At 39.3% G+C, this 27,512-nt stretch overlaps 2 protein-coding genes across 6 annotated transcripts in view; one reads left to right on the top strand and one right to left on the bottom strand.

Annotated features, from left to right (window-relative positions):
• The window catches only part of LOC125252931, a 4,579-nt gene extending 4,170 nt beyond the window's left edge, over positions 1-409 (top strand). For all 3 annotated transcript variants that reach the window (XM_048166608.1, XM_048166610.1, XM_048166609.1), the window contains 2 exons: positions 1-72; positions 183-409. The exon at positions 1-72 is cut by the window's left edge and continues 202 nt beyond it. In XM_048166608.1, the coding sequence (XP_048022565.1) occupies positions 1-72; positions 183-389 (279 nt within the window). In that variant the 3' untranslated portion in view covers positions 390-409. The remainder of the gene's footprint in view (positions 73-182) is intronic.
• Positions 410-509: 100 nt separating this feature from the next.
• Positions 510-17,521, bottom strand: LOC125252930. 3 transcript variants are annotated; one of them, XM_048166606.1, is made up of 15 exons: positions 17,500-17,521; positions 16,713-16,922; positions 16,005-16,080; positions 15,388-15,659; positions 15,149-15,298; positions 14,424-14,503; positions 14,232-14,309; positions 13,953-14,158; positions 13,290-13,392; positions 13,063-13,193; positions 2,521-2,552; positions 2,339-2,436; positions 2,002-2,155; positions 1,226-1,352; positions 510-998 (listed from the first exon to the last, which is right to left on the bottom strand). In XM_048166606.1, the coding sequence occupies exons 2-15, from the start codon at positions 16,725-16,727 to the stop codon at positions 706-708; spliced, it is 1,815 nt and encodes a 604-aa protein (XP_048022563.1). In that variant the 5' UTR covers positions 16,728-16,922; positions 17,500-17,521; the 3' UTR covers positions 510-705. The 3 variants fall into 3 exon arrangements, with proteins under 3 accessions (XP_048022563.1, XP_048022561.1, XP_048022562.1); XM_048166604.1 differs by lacking the exon at positions 17,500-17,521 and adding an exon at positions 17,016-17,307; XM_048166605.1 differs by lacking the exons at positions 16,005-16,080; positions 17,500-17,521 and adding an exon at positions 17,016-17,305 and having other exon boundaries at positions 512-998.
• Between the last annotated feature and the right edge of the window lie 9,991 nt (positions 17,522-27,512).

The following is a 27,512-nucleotide window of genomic DNA, read 5'->3' as shown; positions in this document are numbered from 1 at the left end:
GGCAATCGAAGCCCCAACCAAATGTGGGAAATCGGGCTTATTCAAAACCCTGTTGCTCCTCCAGAATCTGAGGTATTGTCTATAATTTTAATGTATTTAATTTATGCAACCGCATGCATGTACATTTCTATGTATTGCAGCAATAAAATATACCATGTTCATAATCTATTTTTTTTTTATAGAATACTCGAAATGAAGACTCTGACTGGGACACGACCAGAATCCCTGACCAGCCATCCAGAGGAATTGTGGTTCCTCCAGTTGATTGCACATTAACTGAGGAATTAAAGGCACAGCTGCAAGCTGTTGTTGACCCAACCTCACAATCACAAAACTATGGCAGGGACAAATATTTAGCAGCATTACATTTTGTGATCCTTCATTCTTAAATTACAGTAATGTGTACACCCTGTGAACAAATCAAAACAGACACAATAACAAAGAAGCTTTTGATAAACATTTAATAAAATAGTTTTAAACAGAACAGTAAAAACATTTAGAATTAATTGCAGAAAGTGTACTTATGCCGAATATATATTTATGGAATCAGAGTAAAAAAACTAATAAAATTTTATTAACATAAAATAGACTGCCTGTTTTCTTTCTGGTGTTAGGGTAACAATAAGAACATTTAACAGCATATAGAAATATTCTATGCCCTGAACATACACCGGACTCATTTGGAATTGTATCCTACTCCTAAATTTACACTCTGTTAAATCCAAAATCAGAGTTGATAGCCTGCAGCATGATTTCCTTGAATGAATTGTAGTTGTCAATGTGTGCTACAGGAAAGGTAATTTTTCTGGCACAGGCACTTACAACTGGGTAGCAGATTCGGTGTGCAGGCATCCTCTGCTGACAATCATGATCAAAATGCAAAGCAATTTTGAATTCTTGACGTTCTGACATGAGAAGTGGTTTGTGTCCCTGGCCAGTAAGCCATTGCATTACACGGGGGACAGTTAAGGGAAGGGTGTCTCCATCAGGGTTATCAACTGCAAGCAAAAGAGCATGTTAACTCAATGAATCAAAAGTGATTCTACAATATAACTGACCAAAACTTTTTCCGTTAAATCACCAAAAACCAAGCGGCAGTGTAAAAAGCTTGTATGACAGTTGTTACTATCTATTGCTCAGTGTGATGTCACATGAATTTTAAAACATTTGTCTTTTCTAAAAAGCATCTACACTAAATAGAAACTTGAAATCATGTCATACATACCAGCACTTTCAATTTCCTGGAGAAAATCTTGCAGGAAGTTGATGATGGCTGTTTCACGGGTCTCCCGTATTGTTCCCTTCTCGGATAGTTTAGGCAGAATGTTCTGCATGATAAAATCTGCATCAGCCTGTGGGATGACAACCAATATGCATTTTCAGGTATTGAGAGCACAATTGCTAAAAATGCTTATCTCGTATATTAAACATCAACTAGACAAAAAAAAGTTTGTCAAGACAAACTTTGAAGTTGGCTTGAGAAAGCCAGACCAGAAAGTTTGATGCGAGTGAGAAGAAGATAGACACACTCACTCGCAACACACACTCACCCACACAGTGATAGATCGACAGCTAGATTAGAAATATTAGATAGAATGGAAGGTAAGTGAGTGTCAGTTGTTAAGAAATAGTTCATAGAATGGCAGCTAATGGAGTCTCATCAGGCTCATCTGAACGTTCCGTCAATTAAAGCCAATGGGAATTGTTTTTTTAGTTTTGATCATCATTTTTAGGAAAACCTTAAGTCGGATCAGTTAGAAAAGATATAGCACACCGAGTCACAACAGTCTGAAGGTCTGAGCCGAGTTTGTAGAGTTAAAGCTCTAGGAGGAGACAGTTGTCAGAAATTTTAGGGTCAGAAGACAATAGGATTTCAGTAAGTTGGCTCTCTCAAGCCAACTTAATTATTATTTGAACTCAGCATAAATATCCACATTCAATAAGAATAAATCAAGAAAAAATGATTACCAATTAATAAAAAAAAAATACTATGAGTGATACCTTATAGTCATCATCCACCACACTGGGGACGAAGAAATGTTGGCACAATCCTAAATGCTCTTCCAGGATGTCCACAAAATTGTACACCTGAAGACCTTTTCTGAGTTGCTTAAGCAAAGGGAGCAGACGCAGGGTTGCATGCAGCACAATAGATCTGAAATACACATTTTTAAGAAAGCCTTGCATAAAGAGTTATTTTTTTGAGTAAATCCTACACACTGGTGTGTGTGTATCATAAATCCATTGTTGCCCTATTAGCTGAAAAATATGCCTATGTGTGGTCTAATACATGTTTGAATATAATAATACTAAAACTATGAATTTTTCTATTTCTCACCTTACTATGGCCTCTTTGTTCTCCGGTTTAATGATCCCAGTGAAACCGCAACTAATTATAGCATCAGTCCATGCAGAGAGATCAGTTTCTTCTTCCACCTGAAATAATGAAATGTATTATTGTATATACATTTAAAACAAGTTCATACAAATTTAATCAGCCTTTGATTATTTTTTTTCTACCTTTTGAATCAGTTCAAAAAGTTCAGCATCATGTACCGCTTTCTATCTGGCTAATAACTTGTAGATTTAATAAATAATTAACTTGTTATATGCCAATCTATGGACCAGCGTCTCAGAAGGACAGATTCGCTACTGAGAAAGATGCAACAACAACAGTGAACAGACTTGAAGAATAATTTGGTTGAACACACAATGTGTATTTGTTTGACTGCATTCAAAAGGTAAGTTGAATCAATGTGAAATAATAAAAAATATATATATATATTTTCACAATTGAAAATATTGTTTCTGAATTTTCCTATCAATCTTTTCTTTTCACAGGTTTCGTGAAACTTTTCCCTTGATTGTCAACAAGGTAAGTACTTTATTCACTTTAACTCAGTGTTCGATTCACCCAAAAATTAGTGTTCAAGTATCAAAACCCAAACAATATATCACTTGTCAACCCAGAAAATTGACACTTCTCAATGAAATAAAATAATGTCCTTTGATCTCAAAATCCTCAATTTCTCAGTCTTTCAAGAAAAACAGTTCTTCAAATGGTCCATAGAAGTACAAATGTCTTTTCTTTGTCCATGAGGAACATCTCCATCCAAAACACAAAAAAAGAAGAGTTATTCGATTTCCTACCATTCGCAGAGTTCAGAAAATCTTTTGTTTCCACAGAAAATCCAAGAACAACTCAAGGGAGGCTCGCCAGTCCAAACCCTCCTCAAAACCACTGGAAGGCCGGGACAAATCCAGAATACAGGCATCGGTACATCTCGTCACATCGGACAGGACAGCAATCCAATTTTGGACAAGGGCAGAACAAGAAAAACAGAACAAAACCAAACAAAAACAAAAAACCTGACCTTGAACAAACAAGGTCATGAAAATATCATGAATATCTTCATTGTAACAACATACAATAAAGTTATCAATCACTATACATCATTCAAATTACACAGAACTTGAGTATTCTGAATATATGTACATGTATCTTTTCAAATAAAGAATATTTTCTTCATATATGCAACGTCTGTGACTATTTTTCCAACATAGCGCACTAATTATTATATAACTGACAACTTTCCGTCACATACTTGAGCACACAGTTAGCTCGTATGTACTAAAGACAGCATTACACATTTTTTCATATATAAATCAGTCACAAATTCAATTTCTCTTGCTTTTTCCACTTAAACAATAATAATGATTCAATTGTGATGAATAACAAGGCAAATTGACTTACCAAGGAGATCTTTAAACTCACAGAAAATTCCAGAATGGAGCGGTTACAACGCGTCCGATTTAAACCCTTTTCTTTAACCTTTTTAATCAAAAATACACTTCGTAAACACTTTAGCAACACTCTGTCGCTAGTAAAGTATATGCATATCACCATTAACTTTTATATTTTACAAATTGAATGTCCATTTCACTCACATTACAATATCAACGTCATTCACAACCAATGGAAAATAAAATGCGTCACTTCACTTACATCAATCCATCGATAAAACACATCCAGAAGATTATTTCTATGTTTCTGTTCCCCGGAGCGTCAGCAAACACCGCGCTCATCAGCACCTATGCACGATAGAGAGAGCTGCCTCTGACTCCACGAGCAAACCTCGTGCAAAATCCGGAAACTAATTTCTCCGCTGCGCCACATTCTGCGCTCTCATTGGCTCACGTTGTATTAAAAGCTACTCTCTATTGGTCACATTAATAACCAAGTAAAATATATGTTTATATAAAATTAATATTTTCTTTTATAATAGTACTCGTTTTTAAGTAGTTCTCAATAGTTTTGTTTATATATTAGTATGTTTATATATTAATAACTTTATTTCTATATTACTCTGGTAACCTTGGTTACACTTCCCCCTCCTGAATCATAGCACGTCCCTGTGCTTGGGAGTCGTTAAGTCACACAGGTGAGACTGCATTGAGTCCAGCATCATGATTTCTTATATAATCAGATTCCTCCACTGATTCAGAAAGTGCAGAACTCAATCCTTGCAATAAAGATTGAATGACTGAAATCAAGGGATTTCCCAGCCGTGCATACTGCAACTTGTCTGGTGGTCTACTCTGCCTTTTTGAACGTCTTGGACCCATATCTCCTGCATCCTTGGGCACAGTTGAAATGCCTGGAAGATGTCTGACAGGGGGTGAGTCAGGATAAGGAGTAACATTATTTTCATGTGCATCTGGTCCAGTTTCATTGACCACATCATATGACTCATCTGATAGCTCACTTGATTCATCACATTCGTTTTCTGAGATTACTTTTGCTAATCCCTCTTCTCTACTTTCAGGTTCACCTCCAGAGGCGTCTGGCTCTGCATGGTGCATCACAGGTGAGTTCCTCTCAACTCCATCACTAATCGGGTTTTGTTCAACAGGTGAATCATCTCTTGACTGATCCAGGACAGTGGATTGTGGACTTACGGAATCAACTACAGGTAAGTTTCTGGTAACCGATGAACTCTCTGACTCATGAGTTGGTCTTTCTTCTGGAATAACTCTAGTAGTGAACTCCAAAGATTCTCCAGGTACATCAAGGTGAATAGATTCACTCTCAGATTCAGAATAACTATGCACAGTTTCTGCTTCGGTAGCATCCTTGATTCTGGATTGGGCTCTGGTTCTAGGCCTACGATGTTCTTTTTGCTGGACAGATTCTTCGAACTCAGTGTTGGGCAAATACCCACAGGGCAGAAGTAAATCGCGATGCAAAGTACGCACTGGACTTTCCTTCCCTTCTGGCCGAACTGTATACACGGGAATACCACTGCTTTTCTTTAACACAATATAGACGTCAGGTTCCCATCTATCCGCTATTTTGTGTTTCCCTCTTAGCCGGACATTCCTTACTAGGACTCGGTCACCTATGTCCAGAATGGAAGCAACTACATTTCGATCGAACCTCCTCTTGTTTCTTCCCGCTACCTTCATAGCATTGCGAGTTGCGAGCTGGTAACTCTCTTCTAACCGGTCCTTAAGAGATTTCACATACTGTGAGTGAGACTGGGAGGAGTCATTGACTTGGAGTCCGAAAGCAAGATCCACGGGCAATCGAGGCTGGCGTCCGAACATCATTTCGTAAGGCGAGTACCCTGTTACATCGTTCTTGGTGCAGTTGTATGCGTGCACAAGCGGTTTAACAAATTCCTTCCAGTGGGCCTTTTTGTCGTTTTCCAGGGTTCCTAACATTTGCAGAAGGGTCCTGTTGAACCGCTCCACTGGGTTCCCTCTTGGGTGATAGGGGGTCGTCCTCACCTTACGGATACCCGCAACTTTGCACAGCTCTTGAATAGTTCGGGATTCGAAATCTGGGCCCTGATCACTATGCAATTTTTCTGGGAAGCCATAGTGCAGTAAGAAATGATCCCAGAGACATCTGGCCACAGTCCGAGCCTTTTGATCTTTGGTAGGTATCGCAATGGCATATTTTGTAAAATGGTCTGTGATGACCAATATATCCTTTGCGTTGCTACTGTCTGGCTCTACGGACAGGAAGTCCATACAGACCAGCTCCAAGGGCCTGCTGGTCTGTATGTTCACTAAAGGAGCTGCTCTCTGTGGTGGAGCCTTCCTCCGAATACAACGCTGACAGGTTTTGATCTTTTTCTCTACAGCATCAGCCATTTTAGGCCAATAGAACCTGGAACGGAGGAGATCAAGAGTCCGCTCCAGCCCTAAATGACCCATGTCATCATGAAGACTGGTGAGTACCATCTGTCGTAGATCCCTGGGTAACACTAGCTGGCCCAACACTCTACCTTGATCCATTCTTTTCCTATACAACACTCCATTCTTGATTTCGAGCTTATTCCACTCTCTCATCCACATAGCCATGGTAGGTGACTGGGATGTTCTACCAAGGGGTTTTTCACCAGACTCTAGGTACTCCAGGAGCTCTTTCAACTCTGGATCTGCTCGTTGTTGGGCTGCTAAATCTTCCTCAGAGAGGTGAGGGATCACAGGTAAGCCATGATCATATTCTTCCTGGAATCCTTGGGGTAATGCACTCGCATCCATCATCATGGACTCTGCTAATGTGATCAAGACAAGGCGTCCATCCTTTGACTGGCTAACCTGATGCTTCTCACACACAGCCTTCACTGCTTCTGGTAGTATCACCGACAGATCTTCATTGGTTTCAGCTAGATGATTCAGAGTGAACTGTTTAATCCTCTCCTGTTCTTTTTGAGACTCCAGATCATTCAACAGCTGACCGTTTGGACGTCTGGACAACCCATCGGCATCCTGGTTTTGGGCTCCTGCTCTATATTGGATTTTGAAATTATAAGCTGATAACCCAGACAGCCATCTATAACTGGTGGAGTCCAATTTGGCAGAAGTCAAGATGTAAGTTAAGGGGTTACTGTCGGTGACCACAGTAAATTCAGCCCCGTACAAATAGTCACTGAACTTTGAGGTAACTGCCCACTTGAGGGCCAGAAACTCAAGTTTATGAGCGGGATATCTGGCTTCGCTCTTAGTTAGTCCTCGACTAGCATAAGCAAGGACCCTCAACTGGCCTTCCTGTTCTTGATATAATGCAGCACCTAGGCCTATGGTGCTGGCGTCAGTGTGCAATACGTATGGCAATCTAGGGTCAGCGTATCCCAAAACCGGTGCAGTTGTTAGTTTCTCCACAATTTTCTCAAATGCCTCCTGACAAGAAGCATCCCATCTGTCTCCCAGCTTTTCTTTCGGGTCATAGTAATGACGATTAACGTCTTTACACTTCCTCCCTTTTCGAATTGGGGGATATCCGGCAGTGAGGTTGTTGAGTGGCTTGACTATTTTAGAAAAGTCCTGAACGAACCTCCTATAATACCCGGCAAACCCCAAGAATGATTTCAGCTCTTTGAGAGTCTGGGGCCTTGGCCAGGTTTTAATGGCCTCGATTTTCGCTGGGTCCGTTTCTACACCTCGTTGAGAGACAATATGTCCCAAATATCGCACTGAGGTCTGAAAAAATTTACATTTCTCAGGCGAGAGTTTCAAGCCATATTCCTTCAGACGGGTAAGTACCTGCAATAGTCGACGTTCATGTTCTTCAAGTGTCTCCGAAAAAACTATAAGGTCGTCTATGAAAACTAGCACCTCTTTCCGGTTCAGATGACCCATACAGCGCTCCATGAGCCTTTGGAAGGTACTGGGAGCATTTGTGATTCCCTGCGGCATCCTATTGAACTCCCAGAATCCTTGTGGGCACACGAAGGCTGTCTTGTGTTTATCCGCTTCCTCCATTTCGATTTGATAGTACCCCGACTTCAAATCCAGAACAGAGAACCACTTCGAGCCGTTTAATACGGAAAACACCTCTTCCAAGTTGGGAAGCGCATAGGCGTCCTTTATAGTTTGGGAGTTAAGTTTTCTAAAGTCGATACATAGGCGTACGGAATTATCCTTCTTCCTCACTACCACTATAGGAGAGGCAAAGGGAGACTCAGATTCTCTGATAATTCCAGCAGCCAACAAGTCTTGCAGGTGTTTGCGAACAGCATCGACATCCTGTGGGTGAATGGGCCTAGCTCGATGTTTGAAGGGAGTTTCATCACTAAGTTTGATGTGATGTCTCACTTTATCTGTATGCCCAAAATCCATGTCATGTAAGGCAAAAACCTCAGGCATCGTGTTCAGTAGAGCTGATATTCGGGTCCTCCACTCTGCTGGTACAGGGGAATCACCAAAATCAAATTTTATCTGTGAGCTGCCAGAGTTCAGTTGAGTATGAGGAGCATCATGTCTTGGCTGTGTCTCAATCACACGCTGAACAGCATACATTTCAGCAATCACAGCTTTTGGTGGAACAGCAATGTCAGTCTGGGTGTCGTTTCTCACCACTACAGGTATACTATTGGAGCGTTTAGCAGGCAAAGTATATAATCCGCTAGCCACTAATAATCCACCTGGCATAGAAGACATTTCTGGCTGCCCTAAAGTTATCAGGCCTTCTGGAGAACAGCGACTTATATGCACAACTCCATCGAGAACAGCTACACTCCCTGCTGACACAGTTTTAGGAGTAGTTCCTCCCAATGTCACACATCCCAGAACTTCAGTGCTCATTTGCTTATGTCTGACATCCAGAATTTTGAGTACTGCTCGATATCCATTAAAAGCTGGATTGAGGTTTCCTGAGCTTTCTTGAGCATGGTTCGCATAAAGAGCATCCAGGGAATTGGTTCCCACAAGGACTTGGGGCACGTTCATCAAATCAGGGACCACTAGAGCTAATGTTGTAACTTCTGCTTTTACTCCCAGGAACTCCTTAGGAAATATCAGAGTGAGCTCTACATAGCCTAAGTAGGGAACCGATTGCCCATTTGCTCCCTCCACTTCCAGTAAAGACTCAAGTGGCTTCAACGGGTGATTAGATAGATGATCGTGGTAAAAGGAAAGTGGAATGGTGGTTACTTGGGAACCTGTATCTAGCAAACAATTCACTGGAGTTCCTTCAACAAGCAACTGGGCAGTACACTTCATTCCAACCAATCCTCTTGGTAATTTTCTCTGCATTACTTCTTCACAACACTTGTTGAATACTCTTCTAGGTTTATTAGGGCATGTGGGTCTTTCCTCAGTTTCTGTACGCCCTGCTACAGAGACTGATTGGAGTTTAACCGTGAGGATGCAACTTTGTTATTCAGGTCCCAGTGAGCCTGTTTCTCCCTCAGCTGACGACGTTTGCTTTCTACTTTGGCAGAGTTTGGATCATTTTCACAATTTACGGCGATATGACCATCTTCCCCGCAGCGAAAGCAGTATCCTGGACGCGGTCGGGCTGAGGTCAATCCATCCATACTGACTGATTTACTCTCTTCACGTCTTGTCTGCTTGGGCTGTGACATAGCAGAAAGGCTCCTGAACCCGGATGTTCTTTCTGGCTGACGTTTCTGTGAATCTGAGACGGTTAATTGAGCTTTTAACTCTGCAAGCTGTCTTGTTAATTCGACAATTTCCTCAGCTTCTGAGCTTCTGTTCTGGACCTTTTGGGAAACTGCAGCTTGAACCTGGGCTCGTAGTTCAGTCAGTTCTTTTTTCAGCGAAGTCACATCCACTACTTTGGAACAAGCAGGCTGGCACTTCTGGTGAGTCAATGATTGCATGGAGGCAAGTCGAGCATGAATTTCTGATATTTGTTTTCTCATGGAGTCTGTTTCAGGGGCTGCTCCGCTGACTACCTCTTGTGAGTGAGCAGACAACTGATGAGCTGCAGCTCGTGACTTGGAAGTGGCTAGACTTTGTTTAGTCATCCCAAAATGACTCCTCATCCGATCCTCCTTTGAAGCTTGCCGGTCTTCTTCCGCTCTGACAGACACCACAAGTTCAGCGAAGGAAGGTGGGTTATTCTTTCTCCTTTCCAGCTGAAGACTGACAATTAAGCCATTATCCCAGCACCCACGACAGAATTGATTCAACAAACTGCGATCACGCTCCCTCTCTGCAATGCCACCTCTCCTCACCGCTGCACTTAACATCACTTGTAATCGATGCAGGTAGCTGGAAGGCTTTTCTCCCTGATTCTGCAACATCGTCATGAACTTTGCCAGCAGCTCTTCCCCATCCTCCACTGATGCATACACTGATTCTAGCAACTCTAAATATACTGAGGGCGATGATTGTGGGCTAATGTGTTTGATTACGTCAGCAGCAGGTGGAAGCAAGCTGTCTAGAATTCTTCTTGTACGAGACAAGTCTGAAACCGATGGATCATCCAGTAGGAATTGCACACTTGCTCGCCATGTTTCAAAGTCGGGTTCATTGGGTGGGCGTGGAATTTTCCCTGAGAAGGATCTGAGACGTAGGGAAGTATGCTGGGCTGTCATATCACTTGTCCTCACAACGTGCTCAACCACGACTCTTTGCACACCAGGAGGATCTATCATATCCATGGTCAGAACTGGATGTGGTATACCTGTGGCTGAAGGATTGTTAATTCTACCAGTATTAGGTACAGTATTCATCTCATTCTCCTTGGACAGGTTTTGAGTTTTCTGGCTTCCAACACCCAGCAATGGAGAAACATTTGGTGAGAAGGTTCCATCTCTACTTTCTCCCATTCTCTGTGATGTGGCGGGTGACCCACGGTCATTGACTGAACTGGCAGTACTGAGTCCCTGAGTTTGGGAGTCTGCTACATTACAGCTGGGCAAATGTTCGGTGGGAGGGCCAACTGACCTCATTTTTACTAACTCCTCTTGAAGCACTTCTTCAAAAGATTTGCCAGTAGCATTAGCAATGGCTTTCAATTCTGCTAAATAGCCCTTAGTAGCGTCATCTTTAACTACAGGTGAGTATACACTGCTTAGGGCACGTACAGTGAATATGACATCTGCATCCGAAGTGCTAACAATACTTAAAGGCAACAGAGGGTTCAGGTTTTTCATTGCAGAGCTATGTGCAAACTCTATTATAGCCTGCCGATGAAATTCAGATGTTGGGTCATCAATAAGCAGATTACGACTAATGCTGCCATACCGTACAAGCCATGCTTCTAAGTTTTGGTCAGATTCACTCAATGTTATGCCACCAACTATGACAGCATTGGAAACATTCACGTTTTCTCGTTCCACTATATCCATACTGATAAAACTGAGATAGCTTGTTTCACAGAAAGAATTATCTTTTTGTCGTACTGAGAGGTCACTGTTGTTGTTAGGCAATCAATCTCCTGGCTGGCTCTCGCCAAGTTTTTGTACCGCTTTCTATCTGGCTAATAACTTGTAGATTTAATAAATAATTAACTTGTTATATGCCAATCTATGGACCAGCGTCTCAGAAGGACAGATTCGCTACTGAGAAAGATGCAACAACAACAGTGAACAGACTTGAAGAATAATTTGGTTGAACACACAATGTGTATTTGTTTGACTGCATTCAAAAGGTAAGTTGAATCAATGTGAAATAATAAAAAATATATATATATATTTTCACAATTGAAAATATTGTTTCTGAATTTTCCTATCAATCTTTTCTTTTCACAGGTTTCGTGAAACTTTTCCCTTGATTGTCAACAAGGTAAGTACTTTATTCACTTTAACTCAGTGTTCGATTCACCCAAAAATTAGTGTTCAAGTATCAAAACCCAAACAATATATCACTTGTCAACCCAGAAAATTGACACTTCTCAATGAAATAAAATAATGTCCTTTGATCTCAAAATCCTCAATTTCTCAGTCTTTCAAGAAAAACAGTTCTTCAAATGGTCCATAGAAGTACAAATGTCTTTTCTTTGTCCATGAGGAACATCTCCATCCAAAACACAAAAAAAGAAGAGTTATTCGATTTCCTACCATTCGCAGAGTTCAGAAAATCTTTTGTTTCCACAGAAAATCCAAGAACAACTCAAGGGAGGCTCGCCAGTCCAAACCCTCCTCAAAACCACTGGAAGGCCGGGACAAATCCAGAATACAGGCATCGGTACATCTCGTCACATCGGACAGGACAGCAATCCAATTTTGGACAAGGGCAGAACAAGAAAAACAGAACAAAACCAAACAAAAACAAAAAACCTGACCTTGAACAAACAAGGTCATGAAAATATCATGAATATCTTCATTGTAACAACATACAATAAAGTTATCAATCACTATACATCATTCAAATTACACAGAACTTGAGTATTCTGAATATATGTACATGTATCTTTTCAAATAAAGAATATTTTCTTCATATATGCAACGTCTGTGACTATTTTTCCAACATAGCGCACTAATTATTATATAACTGACAACTTTCCGTCACATACTTGAGCACACAGTTAGCTCGTATGTACTAAAGACAGCATTACACATTTTTTCATATATAAATCAGTCACAAATTCAATTTCTCTTGCTTTTTCCACTTAAACAATAATAATGATTCAATTGTGATGAATAACAAGGCAAATTGACTTACCAAGGAGATCTTTAAACTCACAGAAAATTCCAGAATGGAGCGGTTACAACGCGTCCGATTTAAACCCTTTTCTTTAACCTTTTTAATCAAAAATACACTTCGTAAACACTTTAGCAACACTCTGTCGCTAGTAAAGTATATGCATATCACCATTAACTTTTATATTTTACAAATTGAATGTCCATTTCACTCACATTACAATATCAACGTCATTCACAACCAATGGAAAATAAAATGCGTCACTTCACTTACATCAATCCATCGATAAAACACATCCAGAAGATTATTTCTATGTTTCTGTTCCCCGGAGCGTCAGCAAACACCGCGCTCATCAGCACCTATGCACGATAGAGAGAGCTGCCTCTGACTCCACGAGCAAACCTCGTGCAAAATCCGGAAACTAATTTCTCCGCTGCGCCACATTCTGCGCTCTCATTGGCTCACGTTGTATTAAAAGCTACTCTCTATTGGTCACATTAATAACCAAGTAAAATATATGTTTATATAAAATTAATATTTTCTTTTATAATAGTACTCGTTTTTAAGTAGTTCTCAATAGTTTTGTTTATATATTAGTATGTTTATATATTAATAACTTTATTTCTATATTACTCTGGTAACCTTGGTTACAATCATCCACATCATCTTTACTGAGATTTACTTCATCCAAATCTCCTGCTGAGAGATAGTCAAAGCACCACTGTCTCAAGAAACAGGGGGCTGGTCCACCCTGAGCAAGACTGACTGAAAACACCTCTCCTGCAGTCCTGAAAGAGAAAGCACAAACATACATAAAGATCAAGCCTGTTAAAACATAAATAACATGTAAATACAACAGGTAAAACGCATAAAAAATTGCTAACCTGAAAAACCCCTTCTCCAGATCACTTAAGGAGTAGATAGGGCTCTTCCCACTCTGGTGTCCTCGATGCTCAAAGAGGCGTTTCTCAATCTCACCAATCAAATCTATGAATGCACATATACATATTTATACAACCACAGAGTAAAAACACTTTGTCATTGTATAAGTTTAAAGTGTTTTAAATGTGGTTCTCCTCTCCTCTTCCTCCACTTCCATAATGGAAAGTGTTACAGTTGAACCTCACAGCCTAGCCAAACAATCCTCCTCCTCACACAATCTTTTATATTTTCAGTTCCTTAATAGTCTCCCTAAAGGCCACCTCCATGCTCTCAACTCACCCTAACAATTAAGTGTAGCAAATAGTGAAAAAAAGCTATACCGAGATGGGTTGCTGATTTGTTTTGGTAGGACAAGGTGTCCTACACAGGCAGATCGGTTGAATGTTTCTGCTGATATTGTATTTTATACAATTCACATATTTTGTAACCCATACAGGAAGTAAAAATACAAGCTATTAACATCGTGTTTTTTAGATACATTATATGGCAAGAATAATGTAAATTAAAGGGTTAGAGCAAGAATAAAAAATTATCATAAAAATGTAATTTTTTATTTTTAAAAATGTTTCATGAATGCAAAAATCCTTACAGAGAAACTGACTTACTTGTAAGAAATTCTTTTCGAATGGCACCTGAATCAACACCTGCTTCCCCCAAAAACGTTACACGCAAAGTGTTGCCAGGGGTCCCTTTCTTTTGACGCTGCCACTGTACCATAGCTCTTTGAAAGAAGTCTGTGCGAGACACGCAGATGTTGAAATCCTTGCTGGCATCTACCCTACTTGCCAACAACCTCAGTATATCATCTGGACTGTGAAAAGAAAAACAGATTAGTCAAATTGTATATTCTTACATGCGTTTACATGCATTGATTAAAACACTACCATTGGAGGTCTGAGCTTTGGTTGTAGTGTTCAGGTGTGGCAGATGTAGGACTGTTCGCACCAAACGTCTGTAATGCACTGAGAATTTAACCAAAGGTTATATTCTAGCTATCACTACACAGAACATGTTACTCAATAACCCCATAAAAAATTATTGGCAATGAAATACTTTTAGAAATCATAAAATATTACCTATCGCCACATATACTTGCATGAATGGGCAACTGTCTGTGTGTAAATATCTCTAAACAGATGGGACACTGTCCCTCATCCTACAACATCAAGAAAAAACAAACAATGAAATATGACATGGCAAGTAAAAGCTTTCTGTAATTTGCAATTTATTAATTGATGTATCGCTAATCCCAGTCTTCTATAATTATTGGCATGGAAGCAATATTGTGCAAAAATGATGGGGCCATGTGCACAAAACATCTTAAGGCTAAAAGTATCTCCTAACTGGCAGATTTAGGAGAAACTCTGAAAAATAATGGGTGTGTCAGTACTAAATTTAGGACTCCTAAATTTTTGCTTCAGGAGTATTTCACAAAGCATTTGAGCACTAAAACCAGCTCCTAAATCTGAAACATAATACCTTTTACTGTTTTTATGATTATAATTGCTGACTGAGACTCCGTCAGCCAATCACTGTGGTCACAGTTAGTACATTAGTAAGTGTGATAACATCATCCATAGCAACACGTTCAACCCTCTCAGCTTAAGACTTCTCTCTATTCCTTGGTAAAAGTTGGTCTCGGCAGAATTGTGAATAGGTTTTAAGAGAAAACTCTTAAACTAAGTACTTTTACTTCTATTTAGGATAACTCTTAGTGGTAAGATAAATGTTTTGTGAATAATGAAAAAATACATACTTATATGAGTATTTGATAACTTTTAATAATACAGATTCATATCACCTCATAACTTGTGGTGGGTGTAGGAGAACAGGGTCGCAGAGGACTGATAGGTGCAGGGCTAGAAGTTGGGGTGGCAGTGGACACAGTACTGGCTGTCACAGAAACTATTTTTAGTTCTTCTTCATCATCATCATCCTCAGCATCAGCAATCTGAAATAACAAAACTGGGTATATATGCTGCCTAATACCAAAGTTTATGGAAATGTCAACAGTTGCTCTATTGTATATAAATAACATACCTCATCATCAGCTGATTGTGTGCCACCACAGGATTGGACATGCAAGTATAAAACTGGTAATGGCATTGTTGTTTTACATGTCCGACACTCCACCTTTGGCATCTTTGCAAACTCCTCTGCTGAGAATGGAAGTGGATCGAGACATAACTCATCTTGAAGAGGGACCATGTAGAGTGCCGTTCTTCCAGTGGTTGTTGCCATTTTGATAAGGTTGCCAGTATAGCCCTCGGAGTCTGGAGGGACAACAATGAGCCGCCTTCTTCCACTGCCACCTGCCAATTCAAATATACATTACAACACATCAAGGATTAGGGGGCCCGTACAGTACAATTAGGCTTATGCCCATAAAGTGGAAGCTAAAAAATTATTAGTAACGAGCAGTGCCCCGAGTTTTAAACATACCCTATCACTTCCCTGACTGTGCAATATTATAAAATAATTACTTCTTCTAACATGGTATGTAGTATACATGTGAAAGCTTTGGGATGGCTGGAGAAAATGTGTAATTGTAACCCTGTGTCTATAATACCACTAAAAATATCACTTTTGTACAGTTTGCACTAAAACAGTTATGTGTTGTCATGCTTGTGTCTGCTCTGGTATTTAATATAATGCACCTGGTGCCTTATAAAGCAGCCACCCTCCAGCGAGTGATCTCAATTTGGGAAATTCAGCTTCAAAAAGCTTGCATAACTACAGAAAACATGAAACAGAACAAGGGTTTGCAAAAAAAAACCCCCACAAAATTAGAACACACAGAAATGATAATGTAAATACATATGTAAGATAAAACATTATATTAGGATTATGGGAGGATGCAACATTACAAATCCTAATATAAGATATTAATTCAAAGAAATAAAACCCAAGTCACATCTATTGGCCCCTCATAAACAATGGGAATTAAGGTTTGTGTTGAATATTTAGAAAAAATAATACTACTGCTAGCTTGTCAATAACTATAATTACCAAAAATACAGCTTGTGGTGATCACAGAAGAGGTTAGTAACTGCTTATTAATGAAACAGCTCATCTATGGAAATGCTGCATTTTACTTTGTTACTCTTTCCTTAGATTATATGACTATATACATATCTTTCCTTAAGCATAAGATTGTTTGAAATACACGAGCAATTAAGAAAGCAGGCACTGAGCTTGATTTCTTAAAAACTTGATTAAACTATCCCATACACTTCCTATTCGTTATAAACGTTTGTATTACACTAAACATGTTACACTGTCATTTTTTGGGCAGGTGACCTTACATCAACATAGCCACAAAGTTGTTCAAATGTTTAACAATACTACAGTAAAATTGTACTTACTTCAGAACGGTTCATGTTTGAAGAAATTGAACAAATACGTTTGCCCAGCCCTGCCTGTAGTAGTTCAAGCTCTTCAGATGGTGAGGGTGAGGTGTCAGTTATTTTGTTTAAAAGATAAATGTGAATGCTAAATGGCTTCCAAGCTGTTGCTTTTGATTGCACTTGAGGGTGTGCGGTTTTTCTTTTTTTTTGAACATCCCAGGAAAAGCTCTATAAAACAATAAAACAGTGTTTCTTTTATTAAATGGTGCAAAAGAGACAAATTAAAGCATTTAATTGTTTGGAGAGAGTGCTGATGATAACCTGGTCATATCCTGCTCTATTCTTGGAGTAATAGCAGAAGGCTGCTGTTGTTGTTGCTCCTGCTGCTGACCCTGAGCTGCCTGAATCTGACCCAGGCTTTGGGTCAGAAGATTTATTAAATTGTGTGCCACAGTAGCAACATCTGGATTCTCTCTCTGCTAAAAGCGTGTTATGGCAAAATAAATATATGGCATTACCAAATTAATCGTACACTAACAATGAGCATCGTTTAAACTTAGCCATCTAACGCAGAATTTTAAAAATGTTGGGATGGAACGTTTGTTTAAATCAATGCACTTTTTATTTATTCATGTAAAATCTTCAAAAAACAAAAATATAATAGACTAATTCATCAACGGTAGAAAAGCGTGCATTAATGACATAAGATGACTCCATACTCTTCTCTAACTTCTTTTGCAAATAGTGTTAATAATAATCGCATTTAGAGAAAAAAACAGTACATTTTAACGCCCACTTTTACATCCTGGAATCCTCCCACTTGCCTCTTCCCTCAGCTGTTGCGAGGTCTCCTGTATGTTTCGCGGGGGCGTGCCCCCGTTTCTTGGCTCCACCTCTTCATAAAGAGAACCGCGCAGAAAAGTGCAGCGCAAAAGAAAACCGGTATCGTGAGCGCACGCTTGACTGAAACGCAGAATAAAATGTGATTAGTTGCAAAACATTGAGTTCATGTATTTACTTTTTGCAATTTATTATTTTTTTTGCTTTTGCTAATTTCATCTTTATTTTTGTTGCTGTTTCTTTTTTTTTTTTTGTACTTCATAAATAAAGGAAGTCAAATATATCTGTTTAGCATTAATCATCTTTATATGGCTTAAAAGCAAGCAAAATATATATATTTTTTAAACGGGTGAATAGCGAACTCAGTATTAAAACAGGTTATATGAAGATCTAGATGTACAGTTAACTGTTTTTTTTTAAAAATAATTTATTTTACTTTCCTCTGACAAATTAACATTCTTTAAATAGATTTGGAGAGAGGAAACCAATGAGTAATTTTAGTGTGTTTCACAGTGAACCACAAGAAATTACTAAACATGGAGTAAGGGAAAAAAAAAAAAAAGTTTGGCTCAAAAGCATGAAGCAACAACTTCCAACAGATGCACGTTCAACTCCGACAGACTGAAGATGTCTATGCATAATTATGTCAACTCAAACATGGACAGAGAAAATGAAGAGCATGTCTACATCAACGAAGAACCTAACAGTCATGATGTCAGGACAGAAAGACAGATCTCCACAACACACCAAACACCTGGAAGCTCAGGTACTGAGACTCACTTCATTATAATAACAAACATTAGCCATATTAGAAGTAACATTTATGTTGATGTCTGCGGTGTTCAGTAGGTGATTCTGTGAGGATCAGAAACTACAGAGCAGCTACAGTGTGTTCGGTGCTGCTGTGTGTTGTTCTGCTGACTGCGCTCATAGTGCTGGGCACAAACTACACACAAGAGACACACCAGCTACAATCTCACAACACCAACCTCATAAATGAGAGAGACGCATTACTGTCGAAGAATAATGACCTGATTAAAGTTCATTTTAAAGAATACAGTATGTATTATATACTACTAGTTGTATAGTTCAATGTAGATGTGAAGAGAGAGCTAATAAATGAACTGGTTGTGTGAAGAGATGGATGGATTTACGGTCACTCCAGTTTTTACTACATTTCCTCTGAAAAGAAAAGCTGGAAGGAGAGCAGAAGTTACTGTATGGAGAGAGGAACAGATCTGGTTACCATAAACAACAAAGAGGAACAAGTGAGTGAAACAAATCCTGGTAGTAGGTGATATAATGTCAGCTGAATTGTTATTATAATATGTGTTATTGATTTATCTTGTCAGGGTTTTGTTGAGAAGAACATTCGTGGTTCTTTATTCTGGATTGGTCTGACTGACATTGATGAAGAGGGCTCGTGGAAATGAGTTGAGATATCGTTGATTTGAACTGATTAATATCTAATAAATGACTCTCCCAATGGGTTGAACGTCACACACAAAGCAGTACTGAACATATAATGTCGATCTGTTGTAGGTTTTGGTGGACTAATGAGCCCAATGGACAAAGACGAGAAAACTGTGTTCAATATTATATTTCATATTACCCATGTGATGACGTTCTTCTTTGGATCTGTGAGAAGAACATGTTCATGTGACTTGTTATATGAGATGGAAGTTAATGTAATAAAATATTATGCTATTGCCCTTTTTTGTTAGGTTGTATCATATGCTTGTTACGACACATACTTAACCAAAGTATCCATGAAGTGTTTCGTTTTACTTATTAAATATACCAGAAAATGTTGTGATGTGTGTTGTCTCAGTCATCTGTCAAAATTAAAGATTAGAGAAGTGCCAACACCAGTCTATTCTGTTAAAGTAAAGGGTGATTTATTTTGTATCTTGATTTCCGTGTTCGTTTATGGTTTTGAAGTTATGACTATGTATACGTAACGAGGACCCTCCAACGCCCTCCCGTAGGTCTTGCCTGTGAAACCCTGCCAGACTCGAACCGGCATCTCCAGCATGGGAGGCAGTCATGCTAACAAGGACAAGCAAATGTAATTTCTTCTAGGGGCGCAAACAGACTCAGTGTGTTACGATCCACACCTACAGTTTTGAAGGCCTTTAGTCATGCTCCCCTGACTTTTTAGGCCTTCAGATGTTTGTGGTACTGATGTATCACATCATGCAAAGGAAACAAGAAAAATGATCAACCGTTCACTTTAAACTGACTAGAATAGGATTGCGATTTTATTTTAAATTGCATTGCTTACTACCACCTAATTGTCATAGGCAGCATTGTAAACGATCAAAGTTCAGCCATGAAACAATATAAAGCACAGGCTGAAAAATCTGTGTCATATAATCTGCCAGCTAATTCATTCACAGTCACTTAATTTTTTTTTTTTTTCCGAAATCACATCGTGGAGAGATTGTACAACAACATACATTTGCCATGGAAAGTAATGTCAATTGAAGAAAAATAATTAAATCACACATTTTTCTGTAATTAAATCGCACCTAACATTAAAGTTTTCAATGTATTTGTCATTTTTCATACACATGTCATTGTAATACTTTCTCATTTAATCTCCAAAAAAATTTAAATTTAATCTCCAATGTAAAAATGTAGAAACAACACGAAGACAGTTGATTTTAAATATTTGTTTAATGGCATATTTTTACTTAGCACTATGAATGTTTTCCTCAATTTAGCCGCTAATTATAGCCATTCAACATTACAGTATGATTGAAAGCTATTATTTTTAACATTTAATACTGATAAACTTTATTAATCCCCATGGGGAAATTTGAGCCTGGTCTCGTTTTCGCAAATCGCAAAATACGTACCAATACGTACATGTCCACCGAGTGGCGCTAAAAGCATTTTTTTTTTTTTTTTTTTTTTTTTGCTGGAACAGATAAACATGAATATGGTATATTTTTATGAAGTTGGTTTTTATACAAATCACCGCAGTTCTGAATTGAAATTTTGTCCAGTGAAAGGAACTTTGCTGCTGTACCATGAGTGCAGCAGGCACAATGATATCACGCAGCGCCTGTGAACCCCTGAATGCACAACCATCCTCATTACATATAGTCAACTTCACCATCAAACACCTAAAAAACCTAAAAAATAAACTGTAGTTTATCATCAGCAGCACACCATACTGGCTTTAAATGGTTTAATACCTTCATTAACTGTGTTGTGACTCATTCTTTTGTTGTAATTTTTGTTCCATTTTTAACTTATAACTCACTTTTCCCTCTCTAACTTTTACTTTTAATAACATCTGTACTCTCTTTTGTCCTTCCTCATCACCCCTTAGAAAGAAACCCCTGTTTTTCTTGTTTAATAATAATTTATACTTTTAACTCAGGGGTAACCCATGGCTTGTTGTTTGAATAACATTTGATCTTTTAGTAGGTACTGTGTTATTCAAATTTATATAATCTGTGATGCACTCAGTTAAATATCAATGTCCTCATCATGTGATTTGCACAGAACCTCCCAATCAGTTTCAAAACAATCCATTAATGCTTCATAGACTGAATCAGACCATATCTTAACAGTTCTTATTACTGGCGGTTGAATCATCACAGCCGGCACATAAACAGACCTAATGTTAACAAGATTATGTTTAAAATAAAAACTTAAAAAAAAAGGGTTTAAAAAACACTACAACTTTTAATTTAAGTGAACTTATATATGAATCCTTATTAAAGCAATAAAAGTGAATCAGTCAAGAGCAGTCAGTGATTTCTCTGTTCTTTGATCAACATTAATGAGAGCAGAAAGTTTATTAGGCTACTGTCACTTTAAGACCTGATGCACATGACGTAGATCTGACACACATCCTCCTATTTTCTCACTATGGTTTATGTTCATTTAACACATTTTAACCCATTTAAGATTCTCCTTACCAGGATACAATACAGGCATTTTGGCATAATTTTGTGTTTTTGTCTGTTCAAGCACGAAAGAGAACTCAATGCGGTGCTGGTGCGCTGTCTGATTTGAATTCTTTTCAATGTCTCATCACACTTCAATGGTAATTCAGTGTACTTGGGTCTTCCTCAATCGTCTCTTGCTCAATTCCAGCTCCCAGGTGTTTTAATGTAATTTTAGTTTTGTTTTATTGTCTGTGTTTTATTTGGTTATATTCTGTTTTTCTATTTAACATTTCTTGCTCTGTTCAGCCCTTTGAAACACTTACGAACAGTCATACAATTTCTATGAAGCAACTAATTCAATGTGCCATGTACAGCAATGAAATCATGGAAATTGATTTTTTCCAGGGCAGGACTAAGGATATTGTGGGATGCTGCATCAGTAAATTAACTTAGAGGTCCAAGAATATTTTTCAGTGCTTCCATTGTAGTAACATTATAGTATTCATGAAAAAGTTTCTGCTGTGCAGTTCAGATTTGCTGTTGAGTTGCTTGAATCCAAACCTTTCCACTGTATATACTGGTTTTTGGTCAAGACAAATGAACTCGGCCACTGCTCTGTTTAGAACAACTGCTTCTTGGATGTTCTTGGTTTTCTCAAAGAGGCTGTCAATGGTGGGTTGCAACTTGCAGTTGTAGACGTTTGGCTATGGGCACCAGTAAGGGCAGCATGGTTCTGATTCTGAAAAAAAAGTTAACAATTTGAAATTAATTACTTAGATTCTGTAAGTTTAAAATGCATTTAATTTTGAATATGAAACATTTATTTATTTCCAATACAATAGAAAACATAATTTTTATATTATAAAACTTTGTCAATTCAGAGTAATAAGACATTATAGGGCTATGACCAATCAAATGAAATCAGTGTAAAAAACAACAAAAAACCCAATACATTTTAGCACTGCAGAAGTGGCACAGAATCTGTACTTGAAGTGATATTAACACTGCAATTACAGCTGCATAAATAATATGCAGAGTATTTCTATGTAATGTTTTAAGTAAATACAGAAATATGAAATGTTGTAAAAAGAAAATCATTTCATAGGGCTACTTTTAAATGGGAAACTAATACCTCCACTAGATGGCAGCAGTTCTTAATTATTGAGTGACTAAATCACCCATTCAACCAAAATACTTAAAATGGGTGATTGATTCAGGAATGAAGCAAGTGACGCCCTGTGTTGCAATGTCCATACTTTCAATCCTAAATAGTATGTGAGACTGAAATAAAAGTGTGTCCCAACGCATAGTATGTGTAAAAGAGTATGCCAAAAGTCCCAGGATGGTGTACTATTTCCTTTAGATTTTCGTGTGTGGATCCGTGCACACTATAACGGCTAATATTGCCCACAACCCATTGCACTTTGAAGGAGGATTTGGTTCAGAACTACAAACATGAGTAAAAAGTGTTAAAAAAACTACAAAACATGGTGGATGTGCACAACTGACAGTTAAGAGGTTTAGATAAAGGGGTTTGAGTGACTAATAATCAACATTTAACCTGTTAAAAATATTTATTTAATATTTTGTTGTGAATATATTACGTGAAAGTTTATAAAGATCATTTGGCCGTTAACTTTTAAATACATCGTTATAAATGAATACGAGGAGAGTCTCTGCATGATTGACCTGTGACTGGCAGACCACCGAACTACTGCATACGGTAGGAAATTAATACAACTAATAACATTAATACAACACTAATTCATTTAGGAATGTAACATTGCTGTGTGTTGCTTTTTTAAAAAAAAATTGCTTCTTTAATTTTATGATCACTCTTTTCATGGGGAAAAAAGGCATCTTATTTTATGTGATTACAATAAGTGTTTTATTTCTGTAGATGCAACATTTATCCAGAAGGTGGCAATAAATTATAGCCGTGAATATCCTACTATATTTGAAAGCTCATAAAGCAAGTGTTTATACCAAGGGTGCCCAATAGAGTACCTCAGGGATGACGCATTTTTGTAGGCAAAACCCGGAAGCGAGTTAGCATTTTAGGGCTTCCGGTTCTAACGCCATCAAGTCTATGGGTTTTTTGAATGGGTTTTTGCTAAATCACCTGAAATAAGGTCTGTGGTTAACAAAGCCTCTAAATACTTTCAAGTTTTGATCTATGATATAAAACACACCAGTTATAACCTGCTTGTGATTTCTTTACACCTTTATTGTGTCTTAAAATTGGCGGTTGCTAACAAATTGCTAAAAGGGACTACTTCTTTTGGCGGGGGCTTTCGACATTATCATGACAAACAGGACAGCATTTCATGAAAAAGTGTTCAGTATTCATACACATCGCAGATCATAATCAGCGAGCATGTTTTTAAATAAAGTTGTTTTTTAAATAAAGTTTGAGGAAGCTTGGTGGTGACGACGTTGATCCGCGACCATGGTGTGCTGTAGTCCGTTTATAGCCTACTGTTAGCCTTTTATATCTGACCACTTTATTTAGGCTTCAAAATCTATAAATGTTGTGTTAACTTGTAAAGATTACCTTGATAGACAAAACGTGTAAGTGTCATAACCCTTTGTTAAACACAGAGCTTATTTTCTGCGATTTTCCAAAAGGCAAAGACAATGCTGGTAGATCGCTCATAATTATGCTTTTGTTAAATTTTACTAAAAAGAAATATAACGATGCCCTTTCTTATCCTTTTTGTTTCTGTCTGACTTGCATTTGACTAATACATTTTTAACAGGCAAGATTGTTTATTCAGTTGCCATGACAACTAGCAGGAGAACAGCGCGCGAATCGGCTTCCTCCAAAAATACGCACGAAACAAACAGCCGTCTCTGAAGTGAGCGTGCACGTATTGAGCAGACGATTTTCATGAACACATCCATGATCTCTTTCATGTTCTGCATTTTCGCACATAGAGCTTGTTAGTGTATAATACAGTGATAATTAAGGAAGTTGGGAAAAGCATTCTCCTCCTTGTAGCTACTTAATAATGAATCCGTTTGAACGGCCGTCTGCATGTGCTCCGTCAGTGTTGACTGACACCAGTTAGCAGTGGCAGCTGGTGCTAAAAATTTTTGGGGGGCAAAAAAAAAAGAATTAGAAATGCAGGAATGAATGGGCTAATTGATTGTTAAATAACCATTTAACAAGTGATGTAATGTACAAAGTCCCTTTAAGACAAGTCATTTCACTCGGCGGCCATCTTTGAAATGCCTCTCGGGCATCCTGGGCATCATGCAGCTCCAAAGCTGTTTGCCAAGCTTTCGATTAAATTTCAACTGTCTCATAATTTTTTTTCCAAACGCTCAAATCATGACAAAAAAACCTGTATTTTTATGCTGGATCAAGCTAATGCGCATGCGCAGACCTAAATGCGCGTCTCTTGTGCCTCATTTCGGAGGTGCGCGTCTGACTGTTTCTATAGAAACCGGTGCTTCTAACGGCCGCTGCAGTGACGCAATGGGTGCTTCTCAATTCTTATTTGTGCATCCTCGTTTCCTTTCCTCGCTTCCTTTCCTCGCGTCTTAGCTCCACCCCTTCAGGACTTGAGGGAAGGAAACAAGGAAAAGACGCGAGGACGGAGGAAATGAATCAAGTGAAATGATATATCCTCACTACCTTTAGCGTCACTTCAAAGCGTCATCAGCTGCGCATGAGGGATCTACCCATATGTTGTTAAAGTTTGGTTATTAAAAAATATAATAAATATTAATAAAGCAAGATGCCCCGTTGAAATATGTGACATGTAAAGTTTATTTAAACTGCATACATTAAAGCATACATTTAAATTATTGTGACAGATATGATGGGGGAGGAGAATTTATGCGTGCATCAGGTTTCTCGAGGAGAAAGTCTTCCGCAAAGGATGCACCTGTGTATCCTCGCTCATGACTCCTCGGGAAGCTTCCTCACTCCTCGTTCCTCACCTCCTCGCGGTGCAATTAGAGAATTAAGATGTCCTTCAAGATGGCTGAGCTCCATCGGTTTCCGGGTCATAGGATGGAGGACGGAGGAGCAAGGAAACGAGGAGGGATATTGAGAAGCACCCAATGACTTTAACAGTTGGCGATTGGCTCTTATTTAGAAGGCGGGACTTATTCCGCCATATTGCATGTTTCACTTTCTCCCATTCAAAACAATACAAGTGACATGACAGATTTTCAGATGGGAAAAAGCGTTTCCTTTCGCACATGCCTCAGACTATTAGGACTGATGGCCTCAGCCCTGATAGTTATTCCCTTAGGCAGACTGTTCATGAGAGAGTTTCAGCGCTGGGTAGCGTCTCTGAGGCTGGACCCGATACATCACTCCCGGAGGAGAGTGAGAGTGACGTCAGAGGCAGTTTTGGCACTGCGCCAGTGGAGACACCTTAACTTTCTGATTCAAGGGGTTCCCATGGGCGTGGTTCGAGCCAGAAAAGTCATAACAACGGACACGTCGTTGTCCGGTTGGGGGGGCATTCACGAGGGCAGGATAGTGAATGGAGTCTCTGAGGCTGGACCCGATACGTCACTCCCGGAGGAGAGTGAGAGTGACGTCAGAGGCAGTTTTGGCACTGCGCCAGTGGAGACACCCGAACTTTCTGATTCAAGGGGTTCCCATGGGCGTGGTTCGAGCCAGAAAAGTCATAACAACGGACGCGTCGTTGTCCGGTTGGGGGGGCATTCACGAGGGCAGGATAGTGAATGGAAGATGGGGTCCTCATCTGTCCAGTTTTCACATAAACTGGAAATGCTAGCCGTTTTTCTGACGCTGAAGCATTTTCTCCCTTTTCTGAAAGGGCTTCATGTTCTCGTGAGAACGGACAACACAACAGTTGTGGCCTACATAAACAGACAGGGAGGTCTCGGATCACTTCCCTTGCACACGTTAGCACGCAAACTGATTCTATGGGGCAATGCCAATCTTTTATCCCTGAGAGCGACGCACGTACAGGGTGTCATGAACCAGGGTGTGGATCTGCTGTCCAGGGGAATGCCCTCTATGGGGAGTGGAAATTGCACAGGGAGGTGGTCGAGCAGATTTGGAGCATATACGGCAGGGCGACAGTGGATCTGTTTCCCGAGGTGGCCAGGGAAATATTGGCTAGCGGAGATCATACATATGCTGTACGAAGACCCATGGCCTCTCCCGCTGCGCTGAGACCTTTTGTCACAAGCAGAAGGGGAGATTTTTCACCCTCATCCAGAATGCCTGGCACTATGGGCCTGGCCCATGAGTGGTTCAATTTAAATACAACTGGTCTGCCTGACAGCGTTATCAGAACCATACAAAATGCTAGAGCCTCGTCAACTAGGTCTCTTTATGAATGCAAATGGGGCGTGTTTGAGCGCTGGTGCACAACCAAACACGAATTCCTTTTCAGTGTTCAGTCGCAGTTGTTCTATCATTCCTTCATGATTTGATAGATCAAGGGAAAGCGTTTTCAACCATAAAAGTGTATCTGGCCGCTATATCTGCTTGCCACATTGGTTTTGATAATAAAACTGTGGGGCAGCATCCTTTGGTGTGCAGATTTATGAAGGGCACGTGCCGCATTTTGCCAGTTTCAAAACCGCTTTCCTCCTCATGGGATTTGGGTTTGGTGCTTGATGCTCTCTCCATGTCCCCATTTGAGCCGCTGGACAAGGTTGATTTCAAGATATTATCATTTAAGATGGCACTGCTGTTAGCATTGGCCTTGGCAAAGCGCGTAAGCGAGATTCACGCGCTTTCAGTGCACTCAGCGTGTATGCAGTTCATGCCTGGTGATGCAGGGGTAGTTCTGAAACCCAATCCTGCATTCATGCCCAAAATACTTGGTGCTATCATTCCTCTTGAGCTAAGAGCCTTTCATCCACCACCTTTTGCTTCATCAGAACAGCAAAAGTTGAATGCGTTGTGCCCAGTGCGTGCTTTACGCATTTATACACAAAGAACTAGAGGGTTCAGGGAGAGTGATTAGCTTTTCGTATCTTGGACGAAACCTTGTACAGGGAAGCCAATTACTAAGCAATTTTTATCGCACTGGATAGTAGAAGCGATTTCGTTGGCATATTCCAGTAAGGGTCT

This window comes from Megalobrama amblycephala, linkage group LG18, assembly GCF_018812025.1.
Source record: "Megalobrama amblycephala isolate DHTTF-2021 linkage group LG18, ASM1881202v1, whole genome shotgun sequence".
NCBI classification, from domain to species: Eukaryota; Metazoa; Chordata; class Actinopteri; order Cypriniformes; family Xenocyprididae; genus Megalobrama; species Megalobrama amblycephala.
The sequence above is the reverse complement of the archived record's forward strand: the minus strand, read 5'-3'. Positions and strand labels throughout refer to the sequence as shown.